The sequence below is a fragment of the Podarcis erhardii genome (genome assembly GCF_964252035.2).
Source record: "Podarcis erhardii genome assembly, chromosome: 4".
In the NCBI taxonomy this organism is placed as follows: Eukaryota; Metazoa; Chordata; class Lepidosauria; order Squamata; family Lacertidae; genus Podarcis; species Podarcis erhardii.
The window spans coordinates 6,800,609-6,817,058 of NC_138508.1; the positions used below are offsets into that span (position 1 = coordinate 6,800,609).

Genomic DNA, 16,450 nt, shown 5'->3' on the forward strand with positions numbered 1-16,450 from the left:
AACCTGGGGGTGGCCTCCTCAAATATTTTAAGGGGGGGCAAACACCCCTAGGAATTTAAGAGTGGCTGTATTCCCTACACCCACATGTCTCAATGCTTAGAACATAAAAACACAACATAAAAACATAAAACATCACATGTTAAAATAGCATTAGATGTCAATAAGAAAAACGCCTGGTTAAAAAGGTGCGGATTTGCCTGGCTCCTAAAGCTATATAATGGTTTTTCCAACCTTTGTATGGATTCTTTGATGGGAAGTGAGTTTAGAGCTAACAGTGAAGCTCTTTCCACATTCCACACACTGATAGGGTTTCTCCCCTGTATGATGTCTCTGATGCTTAGTGAAATTGGAGCTATGAGTGAAGCTCTTTCCACATTCTACGCACTGATAGGGTTTCTCCCCTGTATGAATTCTTTGATGGGAAGTGAGATGGGAGCTCTGACTGAAGCTCTTTCCACATTCTATGCACTGATAGGGTTTCTCCCCTGTATGAATTCTTTGATGGGAAGTGAGAGAGGAGCTATCAGTGAAGCTCTTTCCACATTCCACACACTGATAGGGTTTCTCCCCTGTATGAATTCTTTGATGCTTAGTGAGATCGGAGCTATCAGTGAAGCTCTTTCCACATTCCACACACTGATAGGGTTTTTCCCCTGTATGAATTCTTTGATGGAAAGTGAGATGGGACCTATGAGTGAAGCTCTTTCCACATTCCACACAATGATAGGGTTTCTCCCCTGTATGAATTCTTTGATGGGAAGTGAGAGAGGAGCTACATGTGAAGCTCTTTCCACATTCCACACACTGATAGGGTTTTTCCCCTGTATGAATTCTTTGATGGGAAGTGAGAGAGGAGCTACATGTGAAGCTCTTTCCACATTCCACACACTGATAGGGTTTCTCCCCTGTATGAATTCTGTGATGGGAAGTGAGAGAGGAGCTCTGACTGAAGCTCTTTCCACATTCTACGCACTGATAGGGCTTCTCCCCTGTATGAATTCTGTGATGGTAAATGAGATCGGACCTCTTCCTGAAGCTCTTTCCACATTCCACACACTGATAGGGTTTCTCCCCTGTATGAATTCTTTGATGGGAAGTGAGACTGTGGCTGTGAGTGAAGCTCTTTCCACATTCCACACACTGATAGGGCTTTTCCCCTGTGTGAATTCTTTGATGATAAGTGAGAGAGGAGCTATGAGTGAAGCTTTTTCCACATTCCATGCACTGATAGAGTTTCTTTCCAATGAGATTTTGTTGATGGGAAGTGGAATGGGAGCTCTGACTGCAGCTTTCTCCACACTCCAAATTTTTGTGTGGCTTCTCCTCTCTGGGGAATTTTTCGTTGTCACCTTTGCTCTCAATTTCCAATTCATCACAATCTGCAATGGAGACAAAAAGGGATTAGAGCCTCAGGAACAAATGGAGAAGAACTAAAGGAATGTGGGTGGGTGTTCATTACCTGTATTTTTTTGTCATTAACCAACATATTTTTAATGAGATTCTGATGAGTTGTTGAATGTTGCTTTGTTTGATATACAGTAGTGGTCAAAATTGTGGAAGACTTTTGGAAAAAAGTGTATTTCAGAGGTTTGCTGGCTCATAACACCACTTCATTTGGAGTAATGTCATAAAATTATGTATCAGTGGAAAGATAATTCGATCAAGAATACAATCGAGATTGCAATCCAACAAAGTTTGTTCAATTACCCGTATTCTATCAAAATTATATCCAAATAACCAGAAAAAGAAAGCACAACTTGCTTAGGTTGACTTTTGTCGGTGTGTTATGTGATTGCTAACAAGTTGGTTTTGTGTGTTCTTTCATTTAGTGAGGAGTAAAACATAATAAAATTATAGAAATGGCACAAAGAGTTGACTTCTCCCCAGAAAGTGAGTAAGATTGTACTATTAAGTGAAGAAGGCTACAGTTATGGAGAAATTAGAAGAGAGATTGGAGTAAACATAACGAAAGCTGGCATTTCTATATTTTTGAAGAGGTATAAGGAGACTCAGTCACTACAAAATCAGACTTGACCCAGACTTGACTTCCGGGTTGGCGCCATCGCCGAATGGCGGACTCCCTCCGAGCTCCGGAGGGAGCCTGCTCGGCAGGGGTTGGGTCCCACTGCGCCGGCGACGCGGGGACCCTCAAAAACCATGGGCGCAGAAGCCCATGGACTTTGTGACTCGGCGGGCACCGTTTGCGCCCCCCCGACCCGCGAAGAAGCCTTTTTAAAGGCTTCGGAGCGGGGGATGGGGGGTGGTGTGGTGCTATGAGTCCTCCGCTTCCCCTGCCGAGCGAAGCCGCATGCCATTCGACGGAGAGCGCTGACTTCTTCTATTGAAAATTTGGACTGAAAATAATAACCCGTGAGTAATTGGAAAATCGGACTTAAAAGGAATTTTTTTAAAAAAAAATTGGAACGAGCGGGGGAGGTGCAAAAAGGAAGTTCACCTCCCCCCTGTTGTAGAGGATTTAAAGCAAGGATTTGATAATTAAGATCAAGAGAAGAGTTTGTTTTTTATTGAGAAAAGTTATTAATTTCATGATGGAAAATTATAAGATTGTGCTGGAGGAGAAAAGTGGATTGTGTGGATTAAAGTGCAACCCCCCCGGGAACCGGGAGTGATCCGTGAGAGTGCCTGGTGAGGAGATATAGAGATTTTGACAGCTGTCAAAGTAGCTGTCAAAGTTGGAGAATAAAAAGAGAACTTTGTTACGATGACTTTGCCGGTTAGATTCGTTACAATCTGGATATAAATTGTTGAAAACAAGGGATAACAAGTTACTTTGACTTTTGGGTGTGATCTGGAAGGAAATTGAGTTACCACAATCCCTGTAGAGGGGGTTTTGGGACACTACAAGAATTGATGCAAGTGGAAAAATACTTATGGAACTGAATAGGACTTTTTATCTCCTGGGAAAGCTGCAAAAATGAAACATTGTTTTGTCTACAGAGGTCTCTACACTAAAGGAGACAATAGATATATCTATTGAAGAACGGAAGGGACTTAACGCAAGTTTTTGTTCCTGAACAAATAAAGCCTCTGTAGAGGAACTAGAAGCTTTTGGAATTAGAACGTTTTTGCAGCGGAACAGGAAAAGAAACCAGAGGAAAGAGAGGAAGAGAACAACAAGAATTGGACAAAGTTGGAAGTGGGAACATTTGGGACATTCAGACTTAAAAAGGATTAAGAAACAAAATTTGAGTTTTACTCTTAAATATAGAGATCTGGATGGAAAAAAATGGACCTTCTTGAGATAGAGTTTTTCCAAGATGGGGAGTTTGAAACCAAAAACTATCAAAAAGATGGCAAAGACTATCAAAAAGACGGCAAAGTGGAGTAGAGAGAGATTTGGACATGGATGTGGGGTTCCCAGGCTGACAGCAGACTTGATGGACATGGGGGATCGAAACCAGGAAAGGGGGGTTGGAAATTCGGAATCCAAAGGGTATAAAATTATATTATGTTTGTGATGGGATGATGAGCTGCTAGTGCGTAAAAGCTTAGTCCCTCAGAGCTGGGGCCTGGTTGTCAAAGCTCTGTCTATAGCGGAGCCCCTTAAACATGACTCCCTCAATCGTTGGCAGAATCCGACAGTGGGCGTTTGCGGAATCTCTTCCAACATAAAAGTTCCTTAACGGAAACGCGTCTTCGGGATTCTCGGCGCGATAGTTTCCTGCGAGGAGTGGGTGTACCTATAGGAGGTCCTGAAACCTCTCCACTGTTTTCGCTGGAAGTCTCCCTGAGCCATCCCTCCGACTCACTTTCCCTTGGAGCTCCCTCTCTCCCCCTGCTGGTTCCCTCTTCCGCTGCCGAGTCTCTCCTAGCCTCTGTGAGCCCTTCCACCACCTGCCTCTCCGATGGCAGTTCCCTGACATCCACCTCCCCTCCAGGGCCCCCTTCACCCCCTCCCGTCCCTTCCTCCACGGGTGGTGAGGATGCAAAACCCCGGAAGGAACCTCCCTCATCTTCCGAAGACTCGAACACTTTCCTCCACCGGCTGCCGTCCCTTGTCCCCAAGTACTCCTCCTCATCGGAGTCTACTCCTTCTTCCAGCTCCGATTCTGGGAACCCTTCGAACTCCTCTTCCTCGTCGGTGGTGCCAAAGTATTCCCTCCGGAACCTCGTTACAGACTGAGGTTTCCTTGGGAACCGTTGATGAAACGTTTCTATTAAAACCTCGTCATTGACTTCCTCCTCTGTTACCCAGGTGTTCTCTGACTCTGGTTCCCCTTCCCAAGCTACCAAATACTCCACCTGATTTCCCTTCCACCTGGAGTCAATGATTTCTGCCACGTGGCTGTTACGTTCCCTCTCTTCTATGACTCGTCCCTGCGTACCCTCCCCTTCATGTCCCCCTCTGTACGGTGACAGTAAGGACCTGTGGAATACTGGGTGCAGTTTCATGTGGTCCGGTAACCTGAGTTTGAACGCCACCGGATTGACCTGTTGTACGACTTCAAATGGTCCGAATCTTTTGGGTCTCAATTTCTTACACCCCCCTTTGAACGGCAACCCTTGGGTCGATAACCACACTCGGTCCCCCACCCTTATGGTTTCACCTTCCCTTCTGTTCCTGTCTGCTTGCTTCTTGTATACTTCTTTGGCCCTTTCTAAGTTGAGTTGGAGCTGACGATGGATTGCTTCCATTTCTTCTACAAAGTGTTCCGCTGCCGGGACACTCCATCTTTCCCCTCCTTCCCCTGGAAATGCCCTGGGATGACACCCATAGTTGGCCAAAAAGGGACTCATCCCTGTGGACACATTCTCCGCGTTATTGTATGCAAATTCTGCCAGAGCCAACTTTTCTACCCAATCATTTTCTCTGTCATTGACATAACACCTTAAGTATTGTTGGAGAATACTGTTTGCTCTTTCCGCCTGCCCATTAGTTTCTGGGTGTCGGGCAGTCGAAAAATTAACCTCTACGTGCAGTAAGCTCATGAGTTACCTCCAGAACCTGGACGTAAATTGTTTCCCTCGGTCTGAGACCACCCTCAAGGGGGCCCCATGCAACCTAAAAATGTGTTCTACAAACAACTTGGCTGTCTCTTCTGCCGTGACTGCATGTGAGCAGGCTATAAAGTGGCACATCTTGGTTAATAGGTCTACCACAACCATGATAGCTGTTTTCCCCTTGGATTTCGGCAGATCCGTCATAAAATCTATGGATACTGCCTCCCATGGTCGTTCTGGTGTGGGTAATGGTTCCAATAACCCGGCCGGTGCCCGCCTCTCCCCTTTAGCCCGCTGGCATCGGTCACACCCTCTTACATATTCACGTACATCTTCCCTCACCTTGGGCCACCAAAACTCTCTGGTAACCAACCACATGGTTTTGTGTTGCCCCGCTGAGGGGCTGTCGTGCAACTGTTTGAGTACTCTCCCCCTCTGTTCTCCTTCGGGTATATATAGTGCCCCTTTGTAATACAATGCCCCATTCCTTTCCTCAAAACCCCCTGGGTTCTCTCCCTCCTCCCGGAGTCCTCTGAGCTTATCTTGGGCGTATTCATCATTCTCAGTTCCCTCTACCAGTTCTCTTTGCCCCACCAATGCCGCCCCACACACCCAGTGGTCCTCAGGGATGATATGTCTCTCTTCTGGCGCTTCCTCCCCCTTCAAATACTCTGGTTTTCTAGAGAGAGCGTCCGCCCTGACGTTCTCCGGCCCTGGCATGTAGCAAATTTCAAAGTGGAATTTGGAGAACTCCTGGGCCCATCTCACTTGTCGTTGGTTAAGTACTCGGGCCGTTCTCCAATACTCTAGATTCTTGTGGTCAGTGCACACTTGGACTTTGTGTTGTGCACCAATCAGCAAGTGTCGCCATCTCCGGAACGCTTCATGAATGGCGAGTAGTTCTCGGTCATACACGGTGTAGTTTCTCTCGGATTTATTCAACTTTCGCGAGAAGAAGGCACACGGTCTCCACTCCGACGCACTCTTCCCCGGCTGAAGAAGCACCGCCCCTACCGTTCGGTCTGATGCATCAGTTTCTACTCTCATCGGTTTTTGTAGATCCACGTGCAGGAGCTCTTCTTCCGACGCAAATGCTTTCTTTAACCTTTCGAACGCTCGCTGCGCCTCTGCCGTCCAACTAAATTTCTTCTTGCTGCTGAGACAATCAGTGATGGGAGCCGTCAAGTGGGCAAAGTTCTTGATGAACTTCCGATAGAAGTTCCCAAACCCTAGGAACCTTTGCACGTCTTTCTTTGTTTTAGGGGTCTTCCATTCCAGTACCGCCTGAACCTTGCCTGGATCCATGGCCAATCCCTTGTCTGACAAACGGTACCCCAGGAATTCCACCTCTCTGGTATGAAACTGACACTTCTCCAGTTTCACCCACAGCTGGTTTTCTTGCAACCTGCTCAGTACTTCCCTGACGTCTCGCACATGCTGCTCCTCATTCTCTGAGTACACCAATACGTCATCTAAGAATGCCACGCAATTCTTATAGAGCAAAGGTCCCAGGAGGTGATTCATGAATGATTGGAAGCAGGTGGAGCCCCCCTGTAGACCGAAGGGCATAACGAGGTACTCAAAGGCTCCCAAGGGGGTGAACATGGTGGTTTTCCATTCATCTCCCTTCCTCATCCGTATCAGGTTATACGCCCCCCCTCAGGTCCAGTTTGGTAAAAATCTTTCCCTTCCTCACTCAGGTCAAAATGTCATCAATTCTGGGCATGGGGAAAGCCACGGGTTCTGACACGGCATTCACGGCCCTGTAATCCACTACCAACCTGGGTTTATCCGTGTCTTTTTTGTCCACAAAGAATACTGGGCTACCCCCCACCTCTCTTGACTCCCTGATAAAACCGCGCTTGAGGTTCTTGTCAATGAACTCCCTTAACTCCTGCATCTCCCTGTCAGACATGGCGTACAGCTTGCCCACTGGCAGCTGGGCTCCAGGGAGTAGGTTAATTTGACAGTCGAAGGGTCTATGCGGGGGCAGTTTATCTGCTTCTCTTTCGCTGAAGACGTTACCCAGGTCGGCGTATTGTCGTGGTACCTTCCCTTTATCTGTTACTTCCATCCCTGCTAGAGTGGCCTTGGCTCCTCCCTGAGCCTCCCCCTCCTTGCAGTGTTCTAGGCAATGTGCTGACCCAAAGGAAACTACCCGCTGGTGCCATCCCACTAGCGGATCATGCAGCGCTAGCCAGCTCATTCCCAATATGATGGGCGCTCCTCCCAGGGTGGCCACATTGAACGCTATCACCTCCGTGTGTCTTGCCACCCTCATTATCATTGGGACAGTCTGTTGGTTAACTTCTCCCCCCAACAGCTCCCTCCCATCAATCGTTGTCACCTGCAAAGGGTTACTTAAAGGGATAGTCTGTATCTGGTGTTCGGCTGCAAACTCCTTACTCATAAAATTACAGGAGCTGCCTGAGTCCAATAGAGCTTTTATCTTTAGCGGGTGTCCGTTGGGTAGCTCTAGCAACACCTCTACAACAAGCGCTGGTCTTGGGGGTTCCGGCGTGGGCACGTTCACTGCTCTTTGGCCTGGCTGCTGTGCCCCGATGCTGGCAGCCAGGCGTTGGCTTTTACCTGCTCCTTAACCCCCTCCTCCTCACTCCCAACAGCTCCCGCCATCCCTTGCCATCCTTTCCTTTGAGGGCAGACTCTGGCAAAGTGACCTGGCTGTTGGCAGAGGAAGCATTTCTTGGCGCTCTTTCCCTCCTTCTTCCGCCCTTCATTGGGGTTTGAAACTCCGCGCACGCGCGCTGTTCCAATCTCCATCGGCTCTACTGGCGGGGAATGCTGCTCTGGCATCTCTGGAATGCGGAACTCACTCCAACGTTCCCCTTTCCCTTCCCGCTTCTCCAAGGCTCTCGCCTCCTGGCGCGCTCCTATGGCCAGCGCGGATTTGGTCAGCTGGTCCATAGACTCCGCCCTGGGCGCCCGGGAAAGTTCATCCTTCACCGCTGAGGATAATCCTTCTTCGAACAGCATTTGTATCGGGTCCGCAGACAGGTCCCACCCCAATTTATGGATCAACATGGTGAACTCAGTCCAGTACTCTCGGACGGATCGGTTCCCCTGTTTACACGCCATTAACTGTCTGCGCACCACTCCCTGCTCAATCTCGCTGGAAAACATCAGATCCATGGCGCGAAAAAACTTTCTCGAGTCCTTTATTCGCTGCCATCAGGGGCCTCACCCAGTCTTTCGCCCCTCCTTCAAGATGCCCAATAACATACGCCACTCTCGATTCCTCATCGGGGAAGTCATCAAACTGCAGACTGAGGGCGTACTGCATCTCAGTTCTAAAGGCTTGGTAATTTCTGGGATCACCCCCAAACTTTTGCACCAATCCTGGCACCTTCCTCGCAAGTGGGGTGGCCTTTCCCTTATCTGCATCCTGAGCCCGCCTCTCCTCGAGCCTCGCCGTTTGCAGCGCTAGCTGGAGCTCCAACACCCTGTACCTTTCTTCCAGGCTTGGACCCGCTCCAGCTCCTCCTGCGTCTCCGGCTCCTGTTGGGTTGCTCATGATGCCTCTCCTTGCACAAGCAGCTTTCAGGGACTGTCGGATTGCTGTGATGGGATGATGAGCTGCTAGTGCGTAAAAGCTTAGTCCCTCAGAGCTGGGGCCTGGTTGTCAAAGCTCTGTCTATAGCGGAGCCCCTTAAACATGACTCCCTCAATCGCTGGCAGAATCCGACAGTGGGCGTTTGCGGAATCTCTTCCAACATAAAAGTTCCTTAACGGAAACGCGTCTTCGGGATTCTCGGCGCGATAGTTTCCGCCGTGGAGTGGGTGTACCTATAGGAGGTCCTGAAACCTCTCCACTGTTTTCGCTGGAAGTCTCCCTGAGCCATCCCTCCGACTCACTTTCCCTTGGAGCTCCCTCTCTCCCCCTGCTGGTTCCCTCTTCCGCTGCCGAGTCTCTCCTAGCCTCTGTGAGCCCTTCCACCACCTGCCTCTCCGATGGCAGTTCCCTGACAATGTTCTTTATTCTTTTTTTTGTTCTGTTCTGCGTATTAAAGAGGGGAATTCGTGGAAGGGAACAGGGGTCGATCTTAGGGGGGAAAAATATTTTTAAGTTGAAGAACGGTTTGAATATTGGATCAATGATAATAAGCTTAAAAGTTGGGGTAAGAACTTGTTGAACTAACTTAATGGAAATGGAATACAAGAGGGGGTGGGGTGGGGAAGTCCTGGAAGGATGTTAATGAAAGTAAGGCCTAAATGCAAATGTTTCTTTTTTTATTTTTCTCTTTCTTCTTTCTGTTATTTTTTTTTTGGAAATTTCAATAAATATTATTTAAAAAAAACCAAAAAACAAACAAAATCAGACTTGATAAGGCAGGGAATGTGTACAAAGGCAAGTGATGATGGACGAGTGGAGAGACTGTGCCTACATGACAGAAGAAAATCATCTGGGTGTATACAAGATGACATGGAGCCATGTAATGGGAAGTTGAGTGCAAGGACTGGTCAAAATGTTAGAATTCTAAGGAAAAAGCCTTTGTTATCTGTCAAGCAAAGGTTGAAAAGATTAAACCCATGTTAACTGGACAGCGGAACAATGGGACACTACCTTACTTGACAGGTTGTTTCAAGATATGGCAAAGAGAAATTTCCCAATTCCTGTGGGAAGGGAAGAAACCTAGGATTAAACACCTGATCTTAATAGACATAAAAGAGAGAGGAGGCTTTTCCCTACCTGACCTAAAACTTTACTACGAGGCAGCCTGTTTCACCTGGCTAAAAGGATTGGTGCACGTTGCAGGATCCGGACCTCCTGGACCTGGAAGGTTTTGACAATCGTTCGGGATGGCACGCCTACCTGATATATGGAAAAGCGAAAATTCATAAAAAATTTACCAACCATATAATAAGAAAGTCACTCTTTGCTGTATGGGAAAAATATAAAGACCTGATGGAGGGATAATAATGGAGGGATACAATCTATTTCAGAGAAACAGACCAGACAAGAAAGGAGGAGGAGTGGCGTTATATGTCAGGGATGTGTATACCTGTGAAGAGATCCAAGATTTAGAACCTCGAAGCCAAAGTGAGAGTATTTGGGTCAAAATTAAGGGAGAGAAGAATAACAGTGACCTCATTGTGGGAGTTTACTATAGATCCCCAAGCCAAACGGAGGACATAGATGATGCCTTCCTGGAACAGATGGCCAAGCATGCAAAAGGAAGGGAGATAGTAGTAATGGGGGACTTCAATTACCCGGATATTTGTTGGATGTCAAACTCAGCCAAGAGCATAAGGTCAAACAGATTCCTCACTGGCCTTGCAGACAACTTCATTGTCCAGAAAGTGGGAGAAGCAACAAGAGGAACAGCCATTTTAGATCTGGTCCTAACCAATGTTGATGACCTGGTTAGTGGGGTAGAAGTGGAAGGATCATTAGGCGCGAGTGATCATGCTCTTCTGAAGTTTACTATACAGCGGAAAGGAGCAGCCAAGCATACTAGGACTCAATTTCTTGACTTTAAGAAAGCCGACTTCATAAAACTTAGGGAAGTGCTGGGTGAGATCCCATGGACAGTAATACTAAAAGGAAAGGGAGTTCATGATGGCTGGGAGTTTGTTAAGAGGGAGATAGTAAAAGCACAACTTCAGGCAATACCAATGAGACGGAAACATGGAAGGTGCCTAAAGAAGCCAGGGTGGCTATCTAAAGAACTTATAAGTGAGTTAAGATTGAAAAAGGATGTGTACAAAAAATGGAAAAGGGGGGAAACCACCAAAGAGGAATTCAAACAAATAGCCAGCATGTGTAGACACAAAGTCAGAAAAGCTAAAGCACAGAATGAACTCAGGCTTGCTAGAGAGGTTAAAAGCAACAAAAAAGGCTTTTATGGGTATGTTCGTAGCAAAAGGAAGAAGAAAGAAACAGTGGGGTCACTCAGAGGAGAAGATGGTGAAATGCAAGCAGGGGACACAGAAAGGGCTGAACTCCTCAATGCCTTCTTTGCCTCAGTCTTCTCCGATAAAGAAAACAATGCCCAACCTGAAGAATTTGGAGCAAATGATTCAGCAGAGGAAACACAGCCCAGAACAACTAAGCAGAGAGTACAAGAATACTTGGCTAGTTTAGATGTATTCAAGTCTCCAGGGCCAGATGAACTGCATCCAAGAGTATTAAAAGAACTGGCAGATGTGATCTCAGAACCACTGGCAGTCATCTTTGAGAATTCCTGGAGAACAGGCGAAGTCCCGGCAGACTGGAGGAGGGCAAATGTCCCTAATTTTCAAAAAGGGGAAAAGAGAGGACCCAAATAATTACCGCCCAGTCAGTCTGACATCAGTACCAGGGAAGATTCTGGAGCAGGTCATTAAGCAAACAGTCTGTGAGCACCTAAAAAGGAATGCTGTGATCACCAATAGTCAGCATGGATTTCTGAAAAATAAGTCATGTCAGACTAACCTGATCTCATTTTTTGACAGAATTACAAGCCTGGTAGTTGAAGGGAACGCAGTGGATGTAGCCTACCTTGATTTCAGCAAGGCATTTGACAAGGTGCTCCATGATATTCTTGTAAAGAAGCTGGTAAAATGCGGTCTTGACTATGCTACCACTCAGTGGATTTGTAACTGGCTGACTGACCGAACCCAAAGGGTGCTCATCAATGGTTCCTCTTCATCCTAGAGAAGAGTGACTAGTGGGGTGCCACAGGGTTCTGTCTTGGGCCCGGTCTTATTCAACATCTTTATCAACGACTTGGATGATGGACTCAAGGGCATCCTGATCAAATTTGCAGATGACACCAAACTGGGAGGGGTGGCTAACACCCCAGAGGACAGGATCACACTTCAAAACGACCTCGACAGATTAGAAAACTGGGCCAAAACAAACAAGATGAATTTTAATAGGGAGAAATGTAAAGTATTGCACTTGGGCAAAAAAAATGAGAGGCACAAATACAAGATGGGGGACACCTGGCTTGAGAGCAGTACATGTGAAAAGGATCTAGGAGTCTTGGTTGACCACAAACTTGACATGAGCCAACAGTGTGACGCGGCAGCTAAAAAAGCCAATGCAATTCAGGGCTGCATCAATAGGAGTATTGCATCTAGATCAAGGGAAGTAATAGTGCCACTGTATTCTGCTCTGGTCAGACCTCACCTGGAGTACTGTGTCCAGTTCTGGGCACCACAGTTCAAGAAGGACACTGACAAACTGGAACGTGTCCAGAGGAGGGCAACCAAAATGGTCAAAGGCCTGGAAACGATGCCTTATGAAGAACGGCTAAGGGAGCTGGGCATGTTTAGCCTGGAGAATAGGGGGTTAAGGGGTGATATGATAGCCATGTTCAAATATATAAAAGGATGTCACATAGAGGAGGGAGAAAGGTTGTTTTCTGCTGCTCCAGAGAAGCGGACACGGAGCAATGGTTCCAAACTACAAGAAAGAAGATTCCACCTAAACATTAGGAAGAACTTCCTGACAGTAAGAGCTGTTCGACAGTGGAATTTGCTGCCAAGGAGTGTGGTGGAGTCTCCTTCTTTGGAGGTCTTTAAGCAGAGGCTTGACAACCATATGTCAGGAGTGCTCTGGTGGTGTTTCCTGCTTGGCAGGGGGTTGGACTCGATGGCCCTTGTGGTCTCTTCCAACTCTAGGATTCTATGATTCTATGATTCTACCTCCTGGGAATAACAGATTTGGATATTCCACAAAAGAGGAAGGGTATCTTTTTATATGCGACGACGGCAGCAAGAGTTTTGATCGCAGCAAAATGGAAGAGTAATGAAATCCCCTCTATACAAAATTGGATCCCAAAGCTGACAGAATATGCCAAATTAGATGGTTTATCACAAAAAATAAAGAATAAATCAAAACAGGAATTTGTTTCAAAATGGGAGGTTTTCAAAGAATATCTGAAAAATAAATATAGTAGTTTAAATTCTGTCGCAGCATTCGAGGAACTTCAGTAATGGTTGCAAGGTAGATATATGAAATTAGATTTATTAAGAATAAGTTTAATTATGATAAAAGTGTGTATTGGCAATAAGTAATATGAATTTGAAATATGGAATAGACGGGAGGTTGGGTCTTTAGTGTTAAGACCAATAGATATTTTATTGTTTGCTAAGAAAATTATGTGTCTATGGTTATTTTTGTAATTTGTGTGTAATTTGGTATTTGTGTTTTTTTTCTTTTTTCTTGTTGTATAAATAAAAAACTTTATTTTTTTTTTAAAAAGGACACTACCTTGCTTCAGATAGGTAGCCGTGTTGGTCTGCCATAGTCAAAACAAAATAAAAAAATTCCTTCCAGTAGCACCTTAAAGACCAACTAAGTTAGTTCTTGGTATGAGCTTTCGTGTGCATGCACACTTCTTCAGATACACACTGAAGAAGAAGAAGTGTATCTGAAGAAGTGTGCATGCACACGAAAGCTCATACCAAGAACTAACTTAGTTGGTCTTTAAGGTGCTACTGGAAGGAATTTTTTTATTTTGTTTTGACTACCTTGCTTGGTAGTGATGGCAAGAAATACGCGAGTTTCTTTAATCGGAGGAGAAGAATCAGAGGAGAAGAATCAGAGAAGATTTACATCCTACTTGCATTACACCGACCGTGAAACACCCAGACAGTGTGATGATCTGGGGTTGTATGGCAGCAAAAGGTGTGGGCAGAATTAATGGCAATATAAATGCTCCAAAATGCATAAATGAAATATTTGTTTTTTTTTTTTTTTTTTATAATAATTTTTATTGATTTTACAACATAAAGAAAAAACAAAACAAACATAATGCGACTTCCCCAAACCTCCCCTTCACTGCATCCAAATTTCAAAATTTTTAGCAATTCTTCATCCCATTTTTATATTTAATTCTCTTTAAAAAGAGTTTCTGCTTTATAAATTTCGATTTATAGCTGTAATTCTTAGTGTCCAATCCCCTGACATCTTAACATTCCGAAATTTTACAACAATTTTTAAGGTAGATTTTAAATTTTTTCCAGTCCTCCTCCACTGTCTCTTTCTTCTGGTCACGGATTCTGCCGGTCATCTCTGCCAGTCCCATAAATTCAGTCACCTTGGTCTGCCATTCTTCCAGAGTAGGTAGTTCTTTAGTCTTCCAGTACTTCGCCAAAAGGATTCTTGCTGCTGTTGTTGCGTACATAAAAAAGGTCCTATCTTTCTTTGGTACCAATTGGCCGACCATGCCCAAGAGAAAAGCCTCCGGTTTCTTTACAAATGTCCACTTAAGGATTTTCTTAATTTCATTATAGATCATTTCCCAGTAGGCCTTAATCTTTGGGCAGGTCCACCAAAGGTGATAAAAAGTTCCTTCACATTCATTACACTTCCAGCAATTGTTATTGGGCAAATGATATATCTTTGCAAGCTTGACTGGGGTCATGTACCACCTATAGATCATTTTCATTATGTTCTCTTTCAGGGCACTACATGCCGTAAATTTAATACCTGTGGTCCATAACTGCTCCCAGTCAGCAAACATAATATCATGACCAATATCTTGTGCCCACTTAATCATGGCTGATTTAACCGTTTCATCTTGTGTGTTCCATTTTAGCAGCAGATTATACATTCTAGACAAATTCTTAGTATTGGGTTCTAGCAATTCTGTTTCTAACTTTGACCTCTCCTTCTGAAATCCTAGTTTTCTGTCCTGCTTAAAAGTTTCATTAATCTGGTAATAATGTAACCAGTCTCGGACTTTAGGTTTCAATTTCTCAAAACTCTGTAGTTTCAGCTTTTCACCATCATATTCTACAATTTCACAATATTCACAATGAAATATTTGAGCCCAAACTGAAGTGTTCCGCAGGTGATCTTTTCCCAGATACCGAAGCATTTAAATATTTTCAGCAGGATTCAGCTCTATGTCATGTTGCTGCTGTGTGCAAAAGGTACATTCAAGATAATGATATTTCACTGCTGGAATGGCCTGGGAATAATAATAATAATAATAATAATAATAATAATAATAATAATAATAAATTATTTTATTTATATCCCGCCCTCCCCAGCCGAAACCGGGCTCAGGGCAGCTAACAACAATAAAACAGTACAACAGTACAACACAACACTCTAAAATCATTCATTATAAAATTAATTCAAATCAAACCAATGGCAACCATTGGGCCAGAGCTCCGTGAAGATTGCCGAAGGAGGGAGTCAGGCTGTGCCCTGACCAAAGGCCTGGCGGAACAGCTCTGTCTTGCAGGCCCTGCGGAAAGATGTCAAGTCCTGCAGGGCCCTAGTCTCTTGTGACAGAGCGTTCCACCAGATCAAAGCCACAGCCGAAAAAGCCCTGGCTCTAGTTGAAGCCAGCCTAACCTCTCTGTGGCCTGGGACCTCCAAGATGTTTTTATTTGAAGATCGTAAGTTTCTCTGTGGGACATACTAGGAGAGGCGGTCCCGTAGGTACGAGGGTCCTAGGCCGTATAGAGCTTTAAAGGTTAAAACCAGCACCTTAAACCTGATCCTGTACTCCACCGGGAGCCAGTGCAGCTGGTATAGCACCGGGTGAATGTGATCTCGCAGCGAGGACCCTGTAAGGAGTCTCGCTGCAGCATTCTGCACCCGCTGGAGTTTCTGGGTCAGTCTCAAGGGCAGCCCCACGTAGAGCGAGTTACAATAATCCAGTCTGGAGGTGACCGTCTCGTGGATCACAGTGGCTAGGTCAGGGCAAGAGAGGTAAGGAGCCAACTGCTTAGCTTGGCAAAGATGGAAAAATGCCCCCTTTGTTATAGCTGCAATCTGCGCCTCCATGGAAAGGGAGGTGTTGAAGATTACACCCAAACTCTTAACAGACAGTGCTGGCACTAATTGCGCCCCCGCAAGAGATGGGAGTTGCCCCCCCAATCCCATATCGTCCCGTCCCAGCCACAGGACCTCTGTCTTCGAAGGATTTAGCTTCAACCGGCTCCCACGTAACCATCCAGCCACAGCTTCCAAACATCTGGTCAGTGTGTCTGGGGCCGAGTCAGGATGGCCATCCATCAACAGATAGAGTTGGGTGTCATCAGCATACTGATGGCGGCCTGAATAGCCCACACTTTAGTCCATACTGAATAGCCCACACTTTAACCCAATCAGAAATCTTTGGAGACGACGAAAGAAACTTGTTATTCAGAAGCAACCCAGCAATAAAGCCCAATTAACAGAGGCAATAATTCAGTCTTGGTTTCACATTCTTACAGCTGCAGAACTAAAAACTTGGTTCACTTCATGGGAAGGCATTGTAAGGCCGTAATTAAAGCTAAAGGTTACCAATGGTTACCAAAGGTTTCACATTTTTTCTTTATCACTGCTGTTCCAATAAATACTCCTTCATAAAAGTCATCGCATCTTCATTAAATTATCTTTCCATTGCTATATAATTTTATGGTATTACTCCACACAAAAGTGGTGTTATGAGCCATCAAACCTCAGAAATACACTTTTCACAAAAGGTTTCCACAATTTTGGCCACTAGTATAAGTTGTTCATTTTAAAGTTAAAGTTCTT

At 45.3% G+C, this 16,450-nt stretch overlaps 1 protein-coding gene across 2 annotated transcripts in view; it reads right to left on the reverse strand.

Moving 5' to 3' along the window:
• Positions 1–10: 10 nt before the first annotated feature.
• The window catches only part of LOC309341032 (uncharacterized protein), a 103,778-nt gene continuing 87,338 nt past the window's right edge, over positions 11–16,450 (reverse strand). For both annotated transcript variants that reach the window (XM_081860433.1, XM_081860434.1), the window contains exon 6: positions 11–1,379. In XM_081860433.1, coding sequence (XP_081716559.1) covers positions 211–1,379 — 1,169 coding nt within the window. In that variant the 3' untranslated portion in view covers positions 11–210. The remainder of the gene's footprint in view (positions 1,380–16,450) is intronic.